We start from the raw sequence: 19,927 nt of genomic DNA on the forward strand, positions 1-19,927 counted from the left end.
TGACAAACAACTGAAATTTTATTGCTCTTACACATCGGTAAATATACTCAAGGCATCAAAAACAACAAGAAGGATGAGACATGAATCATAGACAATCGCAGCAGGAAACGAGCAGAAAATCACGACTGCTGAGCTGTCGAAAGGAAACGAAATTCCTTATCCAGGTGCGATTGTCTGTGATTCATGTCTCATCCTTCTTGTTGTTTTTGATGCCTTGAGTATATTTACCAATGTGTCAGAGCAATAAAATTTCAGTTGTTAGTCAGCACCTCCATCTCGTCTCCTCTTTCTGCAGTCGTTCGTGAAGTTTGCGCTGTTTTCGTTGTGGTGGAAAACCAACTAGCTCGTGATGTGTTCTTCAACTAATGTGGCAGTTTTGTCGTGTTGCCGTGGCATGTCTTCAGAAATAAAGTGCTACCCAAGGCAGGCACAGAAAAGAAATGCATGACAGCGGCAACAAAAGCATACTTATGTATTTACCTGACAAGCAAGCTGTAGCGCAGCAGAGGATGGGATAACGGAACAGACAAAGAACTGCAAGGACATACACCCTTTCACGCATAATTTATTTGTCTTTGTGCATCTTTTCCAAGATATCGAGCAGCCTATCTTCGCGAGCTTCATTTCGCTTCAGTATTTCTAGCCGCTCCTTCTGGATTGCTACAGTTTCGGCACGGTGGCGCTCTAGTGCAGAGCGCAATTGGCGCTGCTCTTCCAATAGCTGTGCCATGAGCTTAGCAGGCGCAGCCAGCCTTTTCTTTCCTGCAACTGGTGTATCTGGTGGTGCTGCGGGTGCAACAGCAGCAGCAGGCTCCAACGGGGCGGTTTCGCCCTCTTGATGAATGAAACTCTCTTCAGCAAGCAGCACACCTGTCTGCAGTTCCTGGGACAGACCTGGGCCTGTGCCACTGTGCACCATGCCGTCGAAGAGCTGAAGAAAGAATAAAAACAGATGCTGTAGTAGAACTTTTTGACGGGTTAGTTGGTACATCATCTTGAAAGAATGTCGTACGCCAAAAAAGGACGAAACAGGAAGGAAACGCAGAACAGGAAAGAGGCGCCTCTTTCCTGTTCTGTGTTTCCTTCCTGTTTCGTACTTTTTTGGTGTACGAATTTCTTTCAAGAATGAAAACACATTGCTGTAAGCAAAAAAAAAAGTGTACGGATAAACCAACATCTCTGAACAATATATGTGCTCACAGAGCGATGGCTTCTGTTACTTTACTGGCAATAAATTAATTCTGTACTTGCCTTTTTACTTGAAGTTCTTTGTTTATCTGTTTTTATACTGTTTTTGAATGTGTAAGAGGATGAAACAATTTGCCAAAGGCTGAATTTTTAGCCAACAAAATACCTCTTGCACTGAATATGAATTTGAAAGTCACTGTATTGTACTAAATAAACTCGACTGTCCGACACCTGCATCAGTTACTACTGAATGCTGTTATGGTGAATACCTCTTCTGGAGTTACATCATCAATGGCACTAAAGCCACTTTCTTCCATTAGGCTCGCGTCATTCGCAGGAAGGGAGCCAAGGAAGCGGTGCAAATCCCAATAGAATTTCCATGGTATGCACCCGGATCCGGTTTTGGTGCCCGTCCTGGTGAGCAGCCTGAAATGGCAAAAAAAAAAAAAAATGGCTCCGCAGGTTGCTGCAACGTTTCCAGCAATGCACAACCTCAAGAACACTTTTTTTGTTGCGAAAGCGAAATAAAGCAGCCGCAAACTTAATTCTGTAGCGTAACTGCTGCGACCTCAATTTCTTACCAGCCGCGGCGGCTTTGGCTTTCGGCTGCTGAGCCGCAGATTCAAATCCTGCCAACTCCAGCTGCATTTACACGGCGAGCTTCAAATGTGAGACAGCGCTGTGCAATGTCGCTGCACGGTAGAGAGCCCCGGGTCGTCTAAATTTAACCGGAGCTGTCCACAATGCCTTCTCTAGTGGCCCAAATGTAGCTTTGGGGCAAACGGAAATTCCAGCAAGGATGAGATGGCGAATAAATGAAATAATTTAACTGCCACAGGTAAAACATGCACAATGAGGCTGTAGGTACTAGAGTAGAACATAAACAGGCTCTTACCTGTACTTGTTGCTCATATTCTGGATTTTTTTCTTCACTTCTTTGGTGTTCTTCCGGACACCTACTGCCCGGAGGCGCTCTGCTATCGTCATATAAATTTTTAAATTTCTTTTGGCGGCACGCAGGTCCGGCAACATATCCTCCCATATGCTGATCAATGCTCTTGTCTCCTCGTCCGTCCACGTTGTTCTTTCCTTGCTTCGGCAGCGTTCATCATTATCCGCCGCCGTATTTGAAGCAGGCGTGGCACAAGAATCCTCAGAGCATGCCATGGCGTTCTTGATCTCGGCAGAAAAACGGAGTTCGCGGAGATCACCAGTCGCGACACCACCGCAAAGGCCGCCACGCGATTCAAATTCGACCGGCGTGGGTAGCACGTGTTCGTATCAAAACATAAACACGACCGAAATGAAAATGGCGACGCCGCAGTTCCGCATCGCGTAGATAGTTGCGTACACGATAAATTATTTTCGTCTCTTTATTGTGCTGTTTCGCTTATCACTCAAACCAAATTAATTTCTTAAAAGGTAGTAAAGAAGTAAAATGAACTTCTGTGTACTTTTTTTATGCATTATATTTTGTACCATTGAAACGGCTGGCGTCGAGGCTACGCACTCGGCCAGCAAAGTGTGGTCCGCGAACGCACTCTCAGCGGAGTACACTCTCCCGCGAGTGACACTTCTCTTGCGTCGTTTAGATGCGGCAAAGTGTACTTACAGCGAAGTACACTCTCGTTAAGTGCACTTAACTTGCCCGCTTGACAGGGGTATTACTCAGTTATATTCCGGCCTCTCCTGATGTGACTACATACATGTATGCAGATGATATAGCTTTCTTTACTACTGCGAGTGACTTCCATTCTCTTTTTTTTAATAACAATAGTTTTATTTCCCGTCAGGCAATACAATACATTTCCGGGCATGCCAAAGCCATCAGTGTCTTGTTGGGCAAAACCCGGCAGCAGGCGGCAAATCTCTTTTTTACCTACTCAGGAAAAACCTTTCAAATTGACAATGTACAAGGAAAAGAAAAAACACTTCAAGGAAACACAATAAAGTCATTAACAACAGGAAATGATCAAGTGGTTTGCTTTGGGTTACTCACTAAAACCGAGAAAAAAAGAAGGTAATGAGAGCGTTATACCCTAAGAACACAAGAAAACACATCTGGAGCGCTTCTTCCTTTATCCCCACCTTATGTACGCATCACTATCCCGAGACAGTGTAGGTTATGAGGGCTTTCTTTATTGCCTTCTTATTCTTCAGTACCTTTATTTCATTAGGTAGACTGTTAAATATTGCGGCGACATAAAAGCAGCGCTGGCTTTCTCCGTATTTAGTTCTAGTAATTGGTAGTACATAGGTGGAGACAGAACGGAGGTTATGACCAGATGACCGCGCAACTTTGAATTCGCTAGTCCACATATGTCTGACGGCAGCATACAGGTTGTTACAGTCATATTAAAATGGCCTTGACCGATGGGTATCCGATTATCTACTTACGTCCTCATGTAAAAAGTTTGCGCTGTTAGTTTTCCCGATTTCTCACCAGGTAGCATATCCCTTGCTTACCGACATCACGTGATTCCACATGTGTGCTCTGTAAAGTATCTCTCTCTCTTGGCGGACGCACATAGATCAGGTTGCTCCGAAAGGGGTTCGGGTGGTCGGTCTGCTGCGCAGGCTGAGCAGGCCCCGCTGCGGTGTCCGCAGACACGCTCTTCTGATGTTTTATACAATTTATATCCGTCATATCCAGGAATTTGGCTGCGTTCTGTTATCTGGAGCGGCTGCATACAAACTGCGCCCTCTTCTGCCCTTAGAGAGAGAAGCACTGCGCCTTTGTTTGGGACTCCCTAAATATGTGGCCAACAATGTTTTGTATATCGAAGCACGGGTGCTATCAGTTACCGCGACGTTTCGCCTTCCACCGGCCCAAACGTTCTTAAAGTTATGCGATTAAGAGCAGCATGTGTCTCAGTTGATATTTTCCGAGGAATTCTTTGGTGCCGGATAGTCTCGTTTTCAAATTTCCAAATCTCTTTAGTTGGTTCCTTGCTTTGGCCACGAAATGTGCGATTTCCTGAAATTATTCTGGTGCAGTCCATCACCTCGTTCGTGGACACCATCTTAATGGTATTTTTGCACGCAATGCTAAATTAATGTCTTTCCCTTTGCTAAACGGTATATTGAAAGAGTAATTGATGCCCTCTTGCTTACAGGTCGCAACCGCGACTGATGCCTCGGTGTGTGAAGAAAAGGCAGGTGTGGGCATTTTCTCCCAGTCCCCTGGCTGGTCGTTTTCTTTCCGTCTTTCAGATTTTACCCCATTTATTTCGCTGAGTTTCTAGTGGCGTATCTTTCTCTGCACAAGAACCTAACCTTTTGAGTCCGGATAGGGAAGTGCATAAGAATAATGAGATGCAATAATAATTACTGACACATTATACTTATGCCCTTCCCTATCCGCTTATGGCGAATCGCAGTCATTTCGCCTACTCAGGTTTCTGATCCCTCCTCTCATTCAATCAGTTCGGTTTGCTTGGGTTCCTGGGCACAAAGAACTTCATTTCAATGAATCAGCTGATGATTCAGCGAGGACAGCCCTCACTGGCCCCAATGCTTACGGTTGACTTCCTTCAAACCTGTGCGCTTGTTACGGTAGCACAATTTCGCACGTATACTTTAATGAGAGAATTTGATGCATCAGCGCTCATTTCCTTCTATGATTTTCAATACCTTCTCTTACCTAAAGAGAGTAAAACTCGGTGATCTCAGAATTTTCAAGTTTACTTCGCGCGACTACGTTGTCGTGCGCCGCAGCTAAATTTTTACCCCTGCAGGCCGGTCTCGCGATCTCCCCATTGTGTCCGTATTGCACTAGTCCAGAAACAACACATAACTTTCTTCTTTTTTGTCTCCGCTACATGCCGCTAAGGAGGCGACTGTTGGAAGGTCCATTCTAGAAATTTATTTTGTGCCGCCCGACTTCTGTGGTTGTTCTACCCATTGGCGCTCCTTTGCTAAGACGTACCGATGGAAAATTTTCTCTTAGAGTCAAAACAACGTGCATCATAATCTTTCGTTATACCCCTTTTATTTATTTATTACTGTCTTCTCTTTTTCGCTAATCCTGTCTCTGTTTTTTTTTCTATTCTTCTTTACCTCTCACAAATTCAAGCATATTAGGCCCCATTATCACCCTCAACCATCTCTGTCACCGAAACCGAGTGGCTAGAAATTCGGATAACATCTCATTTCTGCCGTATTCAATCTATAAAAGTGGTAGTCATCGCCTTGTAATGGCCAGTCCTCCTTGTGGATATGCGCCATGTGTATGAGGTCGAGAGCAACAACATTAAAAGCAGTTAAATACTTTCAGTATGGCTACGATGGTTATACTGACAGTAATGACGCAATTTTTATGAATTTTTGAAGCGCATGCTGTAAACAATAATTTCATGTTTTATTTTGTGGACATTTAATCATTTTTCCATGTGTGAATGCCACAAAGTTTCACATGAAGTTCACCCCAGATCCCCGGCGACTGAAACCGGTACATGCGGTCGCACATACAGTTTAGACACCTGCAGCTGACACATCGGTCGAGATGTGTTTTAGCCATTGCTTCGACGGTGCGTGCCGCTGCAGAATACTCCGCTCTTTTCGTGCACATACCTGCCGCTTGTTCAACTTGCGCCAGATGAATGAAGAGCAGTCCGTTCAAAGCCTCTGCCTGCGCTTCTGCTGTAAAGAATGGCTGTGCTGCAATGGTGGCGGCGTTTTAATGCGATTGTGTTGGAACCCCCGTCGGGACAAAAGGGTTTCGTCGGTCACACAATTTCCAGGACGGCAAGTGACATCGCCATAATGAAAGACGCGCCACCAGACCAGAAATGACAGCTGCACACTTTGAGGTATCTCCAATGCGTCCGTGTCGTTACCCTGAGACACCTTTGGGGAAACATCTAACCATGACCCGCATAGATGTCTAGCTGTGTATGTATCGCATCAGTCGCGCATGGGGTCTTCGTACGGGCTCTTTGCCTATCATGATCTCAGTACCACGTGGCTGTTATCATGCTATCGCCTGTAGGCTATAGATATCGACAAGCCGTCCCGAACAAATGGTTCTTCTTCTTGTTGCTTCCACGTTGCGTAAAACGGCGAGTTGAGCGAGTTGGTACATCTTGAGAAAAAAACAGCGCAGGAACAGGGACACAAGAAAAGGAGACGACGGGACAGGCGCTGACTAGCAACTAAAGGTTTATTGCTGGAACACGAAAAAATATGCTCTACAAACGACCAGGAGCACGCATGATCGACGCCAACAACACTGATTAGATGTTACAATCAGCCATGATCTTCAAGAAACGATATCTCACAGTCATGAACAAGGACGGATGGAGTGCTTACGCATGTGTCGTGGTTTTTATGAATATGAAATGCTTCGCTAATTTCCCTAGTTAATCTATCTTTGTTATTGTATAAGACTTTTGTGTCGTTAAAAAGTGGAAAACATTGTTGGGCAGCAGACGCGGAGGTGTTACTATTACATTCTTTCTAGTGCAAGGATAGGTTCGAGGAAGGGGCCCCTTTCAAAGAGGTGTTATGTTCACGCAGGCGGGAATTTAGGCATCTTCCCGTCTGGCCTCTATAGTTCTTGCCGCACGTGAAGGGAACCCTGTACACCACACCCTTGTCACAAGGGACGAACTTTCAATCATGATTTACTTCACACTCTTTTTTTGTTTTTGTTTTTGTCTTTTTGTTTTTCTTCTCTGCTTTCCCTATCAACCCTGGCGCAAATTTTGCCCAGCTTATTAGGTGCTGAAAAAAGCACAACTACCCCATACCTGCGGCCTACCTGCTTTAAACGGTGGGACAACTGGTGAGCGTAGGGCACGACAGCAAATTTCTTTTTAACCTGACCTGAACGCTCCGGTGTCTCGTGCCTACAAGAGGACTTAATTTTTTAAAGTATTTTATTGCATGCCAGTATTATAGCATCATCCGGAAAGCCTGCTGACCTCAGCCTCTGAAATTGTTGGCTAAAACTGTGACTGATAGCATGCACGCAAGGCTTGTTAATCGCAGAACCTAAACAAGAGACGGCTATACCACATTTGACTATCTTGGAATGGCCAGAACGGTAACTAAGCAAAGTTTTCACTGACCTCTGAAAGAAAGACCAGCACACATGGTCTGGCTTTAACACCAATCTAATATCAAGGAATTGCAGCTCATTCTTCTGTGGCGTTTCAAAGGTGAATTTTAAGCCTTGTCCGCAGTCGTCAAAAACCTTTAAAATACCGTCTATCTGTCCCTGGAAGTCACCGTTCTCAACAAAAGCAAGGTAATCATCTACACACCTGAAGACGCGTTTTGTTCGCGAGCCCAAATTACTTTCAATAGCCTTATCGACATAACATAGAAAAATATTACTCAGTACCGGAGCCACTTTTGACCCAATACATACCCCCGATTTTTGAGTAAACAGTCTGCCTTGCCATTCAACAACCGTAGCTTTTAGATAAAATGACAACAGCTCCAAAAAGGCACCCACCGAGATTCCGCATTTCGAAATGAAATCTTCCTCACCGTTATCATCTATTATACATTTGCTGACACACTGCAGAAGGGTATCGTGCGGAAGAGAACAAAATAAGTCCCGTACATTGACACTAAACACGTTACACAACCCAGGATTATGGCATTTCAGGTATTCAACCAACTTCAAGGAATTAGACACTAGAAACAGATCGTCTATTGCCAAAGAACACAGGTTTTTTTGCAAAAAGCTTGACACCTCATATTGCCAGGTGGCGCGTTCCGTAAAATACAGCGGAATGGAATGTCGGGTTTGTGTGTTTCCGCTGAAAAAATAGTTCTAGAAAGTCCTTATCTGCTTTTTTAACCAAGGAGTGAAGGCGCTCTAAATTCATTTCCTCCAGTAGGTGCAATGCTTCGCGCCTATGTCTTTTCACACCAGTGCGCAAAGGTATAAAGTTTTTTGTGACAGACTTCCAGGCTTTTTCATTAAACAGCTTTTCCGGGAGTACAACTTTACAACAACAGTAGTATAACAGGTTTTTCGGGAGTTGGCGTCGATCATGCGTGCTCCTGGTTGTTTGTGGAGTACATTTTTTCGTGTTCCGTGCAATAAACCTTCAGTTGCTAGTAAGCGCCTGTACCGTCGTCTTCTTTTCTTGTGTCCCTGTTCCTGCGCTGTTTTTTTTCCACGTTGGGTGTTCGTTGTTGGACGCCGGATGTTGGTGTCAGAAGTTGGATTGTGTTCACGTGAGCAGTAAACGCACTAGCAGGAAAGGCATCACAGTATATTGGCACGATGGATTTAGTGAAGCCACCACAGACACTCGTGTTGATCGGAAGCACCACGAAGAACTGGAACCTGTCTAAGCAAAGGTTCGAGCTGTTCCTGCAAGAAACAGAGTCGACGACAGAACGGCGCTCGGAAGCAGCTTAGACCGCACTTCTGCTCACCGTTGCCAGGGAGGGCGCCTTAGAGGTATTTGTTTTCGGATAACGAAAGCGAGAAAGATTATGGAACAGTTCCTAGGATGTCAGAGGAGTACTGCTGAGAGTAGCAGAACCAAGTGTACTAACGGTATATTCTCCGGTCAAGAAAGCAGGCCGAGGGTGAGCTTTCCGAGCATTTTTCACGTGACATGAAGAGGCTAGCACAGAGCTGCTATTTTGGAACCTTAAGTGACTCTATGGTAAAGGGTGAGGTGTGTTTGACACAGCTAATCTGCAATTGCGCCAAGAGATGCTGAGAGTAAAGAGCCTGTGGAAATTTGCAAGGAAATTTGTAAAGTGGAAGATGTATGCTCCGAGAAAAATAGTGGTAGCGGTTTAACGTGGTTAATCTGAGCAGGCGTGCGAAAACAGATGTTCATGCTTCAACTGGAGGGAACAATCAAGCTCCACCTTAAGGGTATGATGCGATTTCTTCAGTGGCTTAATGCACATATCTGCCGAATTGGCCATTCTGCACTTAACATTCATAGATCTCTGCTAGTCCTCATATCAATACCAGCGCAGTGGTTAAGCGATGCGGCACTGCACATGCAGGTGGCTGCTTCTATCATAGCCACCGCTAGCGCTCGGGCGACCCATGTTATTCTTCTCGAGCAGCGTTTTGCGACCAAACATTAATTGAACTGCCACCTGCATCCCATTGGCTATAGCTTCCCCGACGCCACTCCGAACTTACTCCAGCCTCCTCCCATTTGCTGCAGCTTGCACGACGCTCCTCCGAACATACCCGAGCTTACCAGCGTAACTCGAGTATGCTCAGGTAAGTTCGAGGCACAAGGCAATAAAAGATGACAAGATTGTTGCTCTAGGTTGGTATGTCTGGAGTTGTGCTTTCACACTAACAACGTGTGGGCTCAAGCTGAGAAGCAAGTAGCACAAATAAAAACCCACCAGCAATTGAAATGTTCATCGTATGAACAGTGTGCTGGATGTTCGGAGCCAAAGCGAGCCTCAACGAGAGCAGAAAAACGCTCTGATCAAAAGACGCATGCAATTCAAATGTTCTACGTGCGCAGATTCCACTAATGTGGCAGATGCCGAGTAATTGCTAAAACATGTGTCCGATACCCTGGTGCTTACCATTCTTCAGCTTGTGGAAAGAAAGGGCCTTAAGTAAGTGCATTACGCTAGGAGCAAGAAGGCTTCGAAATCTTCGACGTCAGCGTTGGCACCAAAGCCGATTGGGTCATGAACACGACAGTGGCTGGTTTCGTTACTGACCTCTCTTCCAGGAACGCTTGCCATTAGAAGGCCCCGACGTATGTCTTACGACTGCACCCAAATTACTCTCCAGTGTGAACAGGTTAGCAAGGATGCCAAGGAAATCACACCGCCCGTAGAAGTAGTCAGAAAAACAGCGGCAACCTCGCCTGAACGCCGGACTTTCCCTGAACGACGTTATTGTACGCCACGATCCGAACTTTCTTTTTGGCAGTACGCTCCTTCACAACAGCCCTGGGAGTTTCTTGCAGTTTTTCCTCCACGGAGAGGGGCGTCCTCAGAGCCACCTCAGTACTCCACGGAACAAATCGTCCAACTTCCATCATCGACTTCCCTCACGAAAAAACAAGCCTCCATATTCACAAGTACGTCCGTTTCGTCAACCTACATCTTCACAGAACCTTCTTCGTCCACATCTGTCGTCGCAACCATTCCAAGCCTCTAGACAACATTGACAGTTGTCGGAGCCATCGACGAGTTCATCAAACCTCACATACTGTCATCGTTGCAGATCAAGTCGCCACACAGCCCCAACATCCACATCTCCGGCCCACAGGAAACCCTGCTTCTATTGCGGAAAGACCGAACACTTTCAATGTGTCTGCAACCGACACAGACCACCGATTAGAGAAGTAGCCCAACAACATTCCCAAGAAAGGGAAAACCTACATCAATACAGTTCAGGAGAGCAAGCGTGAGCGCTCGTGAAAGTCTCAGTGTGTCTCTCTTTGTCCCTTGTCTGTATTTTTGCGCTGAATTCAATTTAACCTACATCAATACGTGGCGACACAACGCTGCGAACAAGAACTAAGGAAGACACATACCTACTGAAGAGTGTTAGAGATGAGGTAGCATGGTCGGGCCGGAGAGGGAATGAGGGAGGTCGGAGACGAGGATACGGGAAAAGACAAGGAGAGAAAACTTTATACAATTAAATTTACATTATTTACAAGGGAGCTCGGTAACGAGACGCTCAATGCTGGAACGCTGCGTGAGGAGAGCAAATGATGAGACCATCTGATGAAAAGCCCCCGGCCGTACCAGCTGCCGAGTTTTTAAAGTGTTCCCTTTCCTTAGGTTTCCTAGATGGGGGTCGGGCCTGCCGAGGAAGGAAGTTCCCTGTGACACCAATCACACACACACTCTCCTGAGGGATCACGCCCCCGGCACGTGTTGGAAGAGGGAGAAAGATACCATCCACGTCGCGCAGACGCTGGAATGTCCACGAGCGGCGTTCTGGTGCATTTCATGGGTTCGAACGTGCGTTCGCACGCGGTGTAGGGAAGACGCTCGCTCAAAACCATCCTGGCAGACGTACGCGCCTTCCTCTGGGTAATCAAGGCGTTCACCCAACCTGCGTTTCGGGACTCGTCGGCGTTCCGCTGCAGCCACGCCGTTTTCTTCCACACGACGAAGGCGAAACGTAACAGACTGCCCCGCCGGAGGTAGGAGATCCCGATGGACAGGGGACTGCATCCGCTGTCCGGAGGGATGTCGCCCGAGGCTGCTCTTAACCGGAGTCGATCGTCTCTCGGCGCTTCTGGAGCTCAGCGCACCCCGAAGGCTTCGTTTGCACGTCCAGGGTCACAAAGGGCACTGCAAAGTGACTCGTGGTCCCCTAGCGTTAGAACCTCGCCGAATACCCAACCGCTCAGTTAGCGAGCACGACACAATCCCCACTAAGCAATGCCAGGCTCTTTCCCTCTTACAAAGCCATCTAATCCCTGGCAGTAGTCCAGCAGCACTTAGAAAATGCCCACAAATCGGCACATTATAGTCCACAGCCCGTCTCACTTTGAAACAATAAACAAACCAATAGGTTCAAAATCCTACATCAGCAAAAACACCACCGGCAAAACAGCAACTTTGGTGCTGATTCTCGCGTTAGGAGCCTCGACTTAAGCCATCGGCGTTGCTGTTGAGACTTCGCCTTTTGTAAACATTGCATAACCCTGCAAAGCTTCGCTCGACATCAGAGCCAAAGACGCATAAATTTCCCTGATGCCATAAAATCGACTCCAGGCGCTTATGCTAGTGGCCTACAATGGCCCGTCTGGCTAGCACTTCGCGTTTTAGCGGACGCTGCTACACATAGGCACCACTAGTGCATGTTTCAAAACAATCTGCATCAAAAGAAACGCTCCCAATGTTAACAACACGTCCGAAACCTATACCTGCTCAAAATATTCTTTTTATTGCGAAAGCAATACTACTTGCATTTTCACGCCGTTGCGTCCCGCGGCCGGTGACCACCATAGTGCCGCGGCCGGTGGCCACCATTGACCTTCATTTGACCTTGATTGCATTATATTGGATTAGATTGGCTTAGATTGGATTAGATTAGATTGGATTGGATTGGACTGGACTGGATTGCATTGGAGTGGATTGGATTAGATAGGAGTGGATTGAATTGGATTGGAGATTAGATTACATTGGATTGGATTGGATAGGAGTGGATTGGATTAGATTGGAGTGGATTGGATGGGATTGGATTGGTTTGGATTGGATTTGAGTGGATTGAATTGGATTGGAGATTAGATTACATTGGATTGGATTGGATAGGAGTGGATTGGATTAGATTGGAGTGGATTGAATTAGACTGGAGTGGATTGAATTGGATTGGAGAATAGATTACATTGGATTGTAGTGGATTGGATTGCATTGGAGTGGATTAGATTGGAGTGGATTGAATTGGGTTGGATTCGAATGGAGTGGATTGAATTGGATTGGAGATTAGATTACATTGGATTGGATTGGATATGAGTGGATTTAATTGGATTTGATTGGGATGAATTTGATGAGATTTGATTGCAGCGGATTGATTCGGATTGGATTGCAATTGATTGCATTGCATTGGTTTGGATTGCATTGGATTGAATTGGATTGGATTGTATAACCGATGCATCACCACAAGTCTAACCACAAGCACCACCACCAGCTACACTACCAGCTGTACTATGGCGTACGTACGGATATTGCTTTCGCAATTACCGGGCTTAACCAAGCTAAGCCACAAAATTTTTTCTGCAGGAAACCCAAAAAAAAGAAAAAGCAAACAGCAGAGACAATCTCGGAATCCGCTGCTAACGAGCCGCGCCGCGGCTCAAAGGGGTTGCCTATTCTTCAACCGCGCCCTGCGCGGTCGCACACCAACAGTGGCTTTAGCAGCCGACAATCGACAAAAATCGAAGGGCTTAACTGCGCGTTGACACCTGCGAGCCCCAGACGCCATGCGACTACGATTTGTTCCGCCGCACCCCGGTCGCGCGTCTTCAGCACCGGAGCAGCGTCTGAACAGTTTAATGCGAGGGAATGACGGTCGCTTATGAAAGAAACGCCTACGAGAACTCCTTTCTCGATTCAGCAGTACCCTTCGCATCTTTTTTTTGACTGGAGCGCGCTCTGCTGCGTTCCCTCGTGAGGTAAATGCGTGCTTCTCTGGGGCCCGCTGCAAGTTTCACCAGGTGGTGGTGGTGGTGAAAATATTTTAATGAAATGGTTTAGGAGGTTGTAGCCGTGGTTGGAGCTCTCAGTCCGGAACCCCATTGGCGTAGGCTGCTGTCCGGGCTCTTTCGATGAGTTGCTTTTGACTCTTTCCGTCCGAGCTGGACAGAGCTGCCTCCCACCCATCCTGCGTTGGCTGGTTATTAACAGTGATCGCCTGATTTCGTTGGCAGGCCCATACCATATGGTACAGGTCCGCCTTCTCCCCGCAGAATTTGCATTGTGAGTCAAATGACTCCGGGTCTATGGCATGCAGTCTTCGTGGGTTGTTGTAAGTGTTGGTCTGTAGCTTTCGGAGGTGTTGTTCCTCCCCTTTATCTAGTGTCTTAGCCGGCGGAGGGTAGACCCGACGGGATAATCTTAAGTGCTGAAGTATGTCATTGTAAGTTAGTAGTGGGGTAGGAGGTTCCACGGCATCCGAACTGGGTGCCCGGGGGAGAAATGCTCGGGCTGAGGCATGTGCGCTCTCGTTCCCTGGGATGCCCTGGTGACCTGGTACCCATATTAAGTGTTTGTGTGTGGGTTGGTAGCCACGGATGTAGCTATCTTGCAGGATTTTAGCTGCTAGCGGTGCGACCCTGCCCCTGAGGTAATTGCGATACGCTGTCTGTGAATCTGTGAGAATGTATATTGAGCTAGTGTGTGTTGCAGCTAGAGCAATCGCCACTTCTTCCGCAGCCAGTATGTCCTGGCTAGCCAGTACTAGTCCGTCGACTAGCCGTGTATAAAGCCGTGTACTAGTCCGTGTATTTTGGTGCACTACCGCGACGGCCGTCATTCCCTGCTCGGGACCCGCAGCATCGACATAGAACACGCCCTCGCGCCCGCCGTAGTGTCTTTTCATGGCTTCGGCTCGTGCTTGTCGTCTTGACTGGTGAAAATCAGGGTGCATATTCCTGGGTAGTGGAGCTGCCTTGAGTTGTCCTCTCCATGAGGCTGGGATGTCGGTTTTGGTGTCTAGCTGTCGGGGGCAATTGATGTTTAAATCACTCAGGACTTGTCGGCCAGTTCGAGTTGTGGAGAGCCGTACCACCTGCGCCGTAAGGTGTGCCTCTATCAGCTCATCGATCGTGTTGTGCACACCCAGTCGCAAGAGCCGGTCCGTCGATGTCGCAAGAGGGAGTCCCAGGGCCTTCTTGTAGGCAGTTCTGATTATGATGTCGAGGTTTTTGATGTCACGCTTCTTAAGGCGGAGGTAGGGCGCTACGTAGACGACGCGGCTTACAACGAAAGCCTGCACCAGTCGCAGAGTATCGTCTTCTCGCATCCCCGATTTGCGCGTCGTTATCCTGGCGATCATCCTGGCGACTTGCTCGCTCACGAGCCGTAGTTTCTGGAGGGCAAGAAGGTTGTTGCCGTTGTTATTTATGTACAGACCCAGTATCTTCATGGTCTGAACTTCCTTGATGGGTGAGTTGTCTACGCGGATATTGATGGTGTCTTGATTCTTGCGTTGTCGGAAGACTAGCAGTTCGGATTTTTCGGGTGAGCACGTTAGTCCACACGCCCGGGCATAATTTTGAACTGTTGTCGCCGCGGTTTGTAGTTGTTCTTCAATCATTCCCATACTTCCCGTGGTTGTCCAGATGGTTATATCATCAGCGTACAGGGCGTGGCGTATGCCCTGTACCTGATTGAGAAGAGGTGGGAGATTTAGGAGTGCAATGTTGAAGAGAAGTGGGGATAGTACTGCCCCTTGCGGAGTGCCTCTCGTGCCCATCTTCACTTGCGTTGTGTGTTTTGAGCCGGTGCTGACGTTGACGGTTCTGTCCGTAAGGAAATCGCAGATGTACGAGTAGGCTCGCTGTCCGCAGTTAATGCTGTGGAGGTTGTTGAGGATTGTGGAGTGTTTGACATTGTCAAACGCTCCCTTGAGGTCAAGTGTTAGAAGCGCTCGGTTACTGTTTGTGCGTGCGGGATCAATGACTTCACGTTTGATTTGCAGAAGCACATCATGGGTGGACAAGTGTGCCCGAAATCCAAACATCGTGTGTGGCAGTAGCTCATTGTCCTCAAGATAATTGGAGAGACGGGTGTGGACTGCCTTTTCCATGAGTTTGCCTGCACGCGACGGGAGGGATATGGGGCGCAGGTTTTCAATGCTGATTTTCTTGCCGGGTTTGGGAATAAAGTGTACATTGGCTGTTTTCCATGCTTGTGGAATGGTGCCGGTACGCCAACATTCGTTTATGTAATCCGTGAGTTGCTGCAGAGCCTCCGTGCCGAGGTTGGCCAGAAGTCCGACAGTAATTTAGTCTTGTCCCGGGGCTGTGCCTCGGCGCATATCTGCTAGTGCTGCAATGATTTCCTCTGAAGTGAAATCTCTGTCTAGGTCTTCGTTCGGTTCCCCACGGTACTCCTTATTGTAGGGTTGTGGGTCTCGCGCGGTGCAGATATAGCGACGCGTGAGTTCATCCACGAGTTCATGATCCGTGCCTTGAAAGCTGTGTAGGGCTCGATGCAAATTTCTGTGTTGTTCACTCTTCGCTTTCGGAGGGTCAATTAGGCATCGCAGAAGGTTCCATGTAGCCTTGGTGTCTAGGCGGCCTTTGAGGGATTCGCACTTCGTTAGCCAATTGGTGCGAGCGAGGTCCCATGCGTATTGGTCTGCTTGAATAGTAAGCTTGGCTATTCGAAGTCTTAGTTTCCGATTGTGTCTTTGTTTTTTCCACCGTTTTATAAGACTACGTCTTGCTTCCCAAAGGTGTAGGAGGTGGTTGTCAACAGCTGGGTGGTCCTCCGTGGTGGCAAGAGACTTTGTGAGCTTTTCTTTAAGGTCGAGAATGGAAGCCGCCCAATCTTCGTAGCTGGTTATTTGTTCGGATGTGGTTAGTTTGGTGTCCTTTCTGAATGTCTCCCAGTCTGTAATTCTGGCTTGCCCTCGTGGTTTGCTGTGCTTGTTGCTTTCGAAGATGGTCTGCAGCACGTAGTGATCGCTGCCTAGGGTCTCTCCTGTATTGAGCCACTCATAGTTGCGGGCATTGCGGACGAGCGTGAGGTCGGGAGAAGTATCCCGCGTTACGCTGGTGCCGACTCGCGTCGGGTGCTGCGGGTCCGTGAGTAGGGTCAGGGCCATGTCAGCGATGGCGGATGCTAGTTTTCTGCCTTTCGTGTCTTCCCTGGGGTATCCCGATAGGGGGCTAGAAGCATTAAAGTCGCCAACTATAGCTAGGGGAGCTTTTTGGGCTTCTCTTAGGGCTTTAAGAAAGATCACGTCGAAGGCTACGCGGTGCTGTTTGGGGCGACTATATATATTGAGTATATAGGTGCCCTTGCTGTTTCTGTGCTGTGGCAGTATTTTTATGAAGGTATATTCAATGTCGCTGTCTAGATTAAGGTCTACAGTTATTGCCGTGCATGATTTGTGGACCAAGATGCATGTCGAGGGATTTGTTTGATGTGTTGAGTATCCTCTGATCTTAGCCTCCATATTCACTTCTTGCAGGGCTATTATTTGCGGCGTATCGGGATGAGAGTCTATGTATTGCTGTAATGTTTCCCTCTTCCGTTTTAGTCCCCTGCAGTTCCACTGTAGGATAGTAAGTTTATGTCTACGTTGTGGAGCCATGCTGAACACTAGAAACTTGTGCCTCATCATGTGGTGCGCCCTCAGGTTGTAGATCTGGCTGAGTGCTTGGCAGACGACGAGTTCCCATTTTACCCTGCAGCTTTGTGCCTCTGTTGTGAGAACCATCTGATAATTCCTGAAGTTTGCGGTCAATTCTGATCTCCTGCGATTGCATCCTTATTAAAACTGGTTCGAGGTTTTCCATCATGGGTTTAATAACTGATTCGAACATACTTTTGATTGTCGTCTCGATCATAATTTGTAATTTATTTTCAATGAGGTCTTGAATTGTTTTTTCCAAGCGAGTCATGCGTTCCTGGGTTTGGGGGTGCTCTGTATATTGCTGCTTTAGTGCCTGCGATGGTGGTGCCTGCGGAGTTGGTGCCTGGTGGGGTGCGTCTGGTGTAGTTGCTTGCCTCTCGGGGGTGCCAGCATCTAACTGGTGTGGAGACGGAGGGTGTAGCTCTGCCCTATCTTCTTCCATCGGACATGCCTGTTGCGTCGATGGAGGTAATGTGTTGTTTGGATTGACTGCGATGACTAACTGCTGTTTCAATGTGCTATTTTCTGATTTTAGTTGTTCAATCTCTGCTTTAAGTCGTTTGTAAGCCAACGCTTCGGGGGAGGAGGCAGCTACATCTGCCCAGCTCACCTTGCTGCCGTTGCGCTGCTCCTTGTTATGGGGTCCTGTTGTCTTCTCGGCTGGACGACTGCCGTTGTTGTGCGACACATTATCGGTAGTCCCAGGTCCATTGCTTGAAGAGCGTGAGCCGGGTGGTGCTGAGTTGTTGCTGGACTGGTCCTGGTGGGTCAGTCGGTCCCCGCTGCTGGATGGACCTCTGCTGCCGGACCGGTTCCGAAGCCTGGATCTTGACCTGTGGTTGAATTCTCCTGTCTTGGGCTTGGTTTTTTGTGATGTTCGGTACTTGTACTTGCACTGATTCGACCCCATGGGATGTGGACCTTCGCAGACCGTGCACTTGGGTTGGCAGTCGTGGGATTCTGGAACATCTTGCTGACCGCACTGCGGACATCTTGACTTCGAAGGGCAAGGGCAAACATCCGCCCGGTGTCGAAGTTTCCCGCACAGTGCGCAGGCTGGCGTTGTTTTCTTGTATAGGCGTACTGGAACCGCTTCACCATAGTAGAAGACGTGAAACGGAACCTTTCTTCCTTCAAACGTGATGGCCGCCACGTTGGAGGAACCTAATTTTCTCACGCTCACCACTGGTGCGTCCGGGGAGCGAAGCTCGTTCGTGATGTCTTCGTTGGAAACCCTCGGGTCCACTTGTATTACTCCTTTGCAAGTGTCGTCGGAGGGGCGGAGGTAGGAGTACACTGCCTGTGCCTTGTCCCCAAGCTGAATTTCGTGAATTGCCAGGATCTTTCTGATTATTTGGGCGTCTCGCACCCCGACGACGATGATGTTCTGTTCCCATATGGGCCAGAACGCTGAGCTCGGCTGAGCCCTTGTCGACGCCAGCAGCAATGTGCAAGGCGTTTCCGACCGCGTTGCTTCCCCTGAATTTGCTGAGATCCAGCGTTCCTTTAGGTTTGATTATGATCACTGCATCTTGCTTGTCCAGACGCGGCTGCGGAGGAGGCTTCCAACGCTTGACTTGCGTGCGGGGCGTCTGCTGCAGCGGCGTATCCCCTGCCGCGGTGACGCGTCCATCTGGCGTTCGACCTTTTTGCCGTGCCGAGTGGTTGTCACGGGCTGATGCGCGTTCCCACTCTTCTATCTTGCGTTGGATAATCGCCTCCGTAACCTTGTCGAAAACTGGGGTTTTCGCCTGCGGCATGGTGACAATCTGCATCCCCTCCGGGTCGTATCCCATCAGGGTCGTCATGGTTTGCGGCAGAATTTGCCCGCGGAGCCGCGGCGGGCAGCTGAGTCGTGGCCTAACTGTTAGGCTTAGCAACTCGCGCGATCCGCTTGGTCTTCAAATTCTCGAAGGATTTGAGAAAACGGTCCCACCTGAACAAGGGTGGGTGGTCTCCTCGTTGTTCTGGAAGTGTAGCCAGATGGTGTCGCAGCGCTTCGGCAAATGCTTCGGGAAAGGATCATAAAATTCGGCGGAGCCGACGTGAGACACGTCCGCTCTTCCCGACTGCTGAGGCGCGTCCAACGCGAACTCAAGTTTCACCAGTCCTGCAAGAACTACCGCAGGGTCGCCACAATAGGGCAGGTGACTTTCGCCTTTTCTGAACTCGCCTAGACAGCCTGGCCTTCGTGCGGTGCCTATCGTATCTAGAGTGTCGCGGTGGCAGTGTCCGACGACTACGTTGCTGACCGGCCTTAACCCCTGCAATGTTTTGGGCCCGTCCTTCGTCCTTTTTCTGCGGTATACCCCTTGGCTTGGCTCTCCTTGAGCGCAGCCACTTTCCAGAAACTGCCCTAACTGTTCTCTCCTGTGCGCCTCCATTTCTTGCGGTGACTTCACCCTTCGCCTCTGCTCTTCGACGCAGCACGAGCCGCATTTCTCTCTTGAATTCGAACTATCGGCTCGTGCTTCCGGTGAGGCACTGCGCATCGCAGTATCAAACTGTTCCGACGGCACTTTACTTTCGTCTGAGCATAACTTGCTCTCATGAGGCTTACAGCTTGACCCTACGACCCTAACCTCCTGGCCCGCAACTTGACCTGAACCACACTGTTTGGCTAAGGTTGTTCCGTTCTGACCTGGGCTTTCAGCGGCGTACTCGGTTGACTCGCGGTCAATCTCTTTACAGCAAAGCGTCGTCCCCAAACTTTGGCTGCTATTGTTCGCCGGCCGCATCGAAGAAATATCTCCCTTGATTCCCTCATTGCGCCGGCCGGTGAGCTCACTATTCTCTTCCTGAGAGAAAACGCCAGCCTCACTTTTCAAAATAGCCTCGTCCTCAGAGTTAGAGACGGTCGCTTCTTTATTAGCACTGACAGTGCTCGCGAACAAAGCAAGTCGCTCGGCTTTGTTTTCCATGGGATTCCTGCGACTCACAGTTTGCTCT

General features: G+C 48.4%; 2 protein-coding genes across 2 annotated transcripts in view; one reads left to right on the forward strand and one right to left on the reverse strand.

Moving 5' to 3' along the window:
* The window catches only part of LOC149344504 (uncharacterized), a 389,372-nt gene that overhangs the window by 295,269 nt on the left and 74,176 nt on the right, over positions 1-19,927 (forward strand). The window lies entirely within an intron of this gene.
* Positions 336-2,930, reverse strand: LOC149344509 (uncharacterized). Its single transcript, XM_089542628.1, has 3 exons — positions 2,084-2,930; positions 1,458-1,614; positions 336-931 (listed from the first exon to the last, which is right to left on the reverse strand). Exons 1-3 carry the CDS (start codon positions 2,353-2,355, stop codon positions 566-568), a joined length of 795 nt encoding a protein of 264 aa, XP_089398754.1. The 5' UTR covers positions 2,356-2,930; the 3' UTR covers positions 336-565.

The sequence above is a fragment of the Amblyomma mixtum genome, chromosome 5 (genome assembly GCF_055824585.1).
Source record: "Amblyomma mixtum isolate Tamu chromosome 5, ASM5582458v1, whole genome shotgun sequence".
In the NCBI taxonomy this organism is placed as follows: domain Eukaryota; kingdom Metazoa; phylum Arthropoda; class Arachnida; order Ixodida; family Ixodidae; genus Amblyomma; species Amblyomma mixtum.

Bases quoted from the DNA above. Each gene is read 5' to 3' on its own strand.
- LOC149344509 (XM_089542628.1), bottom strand. From the start codon at position 2,355: ATGGCATGCTCTGAGGATTCTTGTGCCACGCCTGCTTCAAATACGGCG. The intron at 1,615-2,083 runs GTAAGAGCCTGT...TTGCCATTTCAG, and splicing joins AATATGAGCAACAAGTACAG to GCTGCTCACCAGGACGGGCA. The intron at 932-1,457 runs GTATTCACCATA...TTCTTTCTTCAG, and splicing joins ATGATGTAACTCCAGAAGAG to CTCTTCGACGGCATGGTGCA.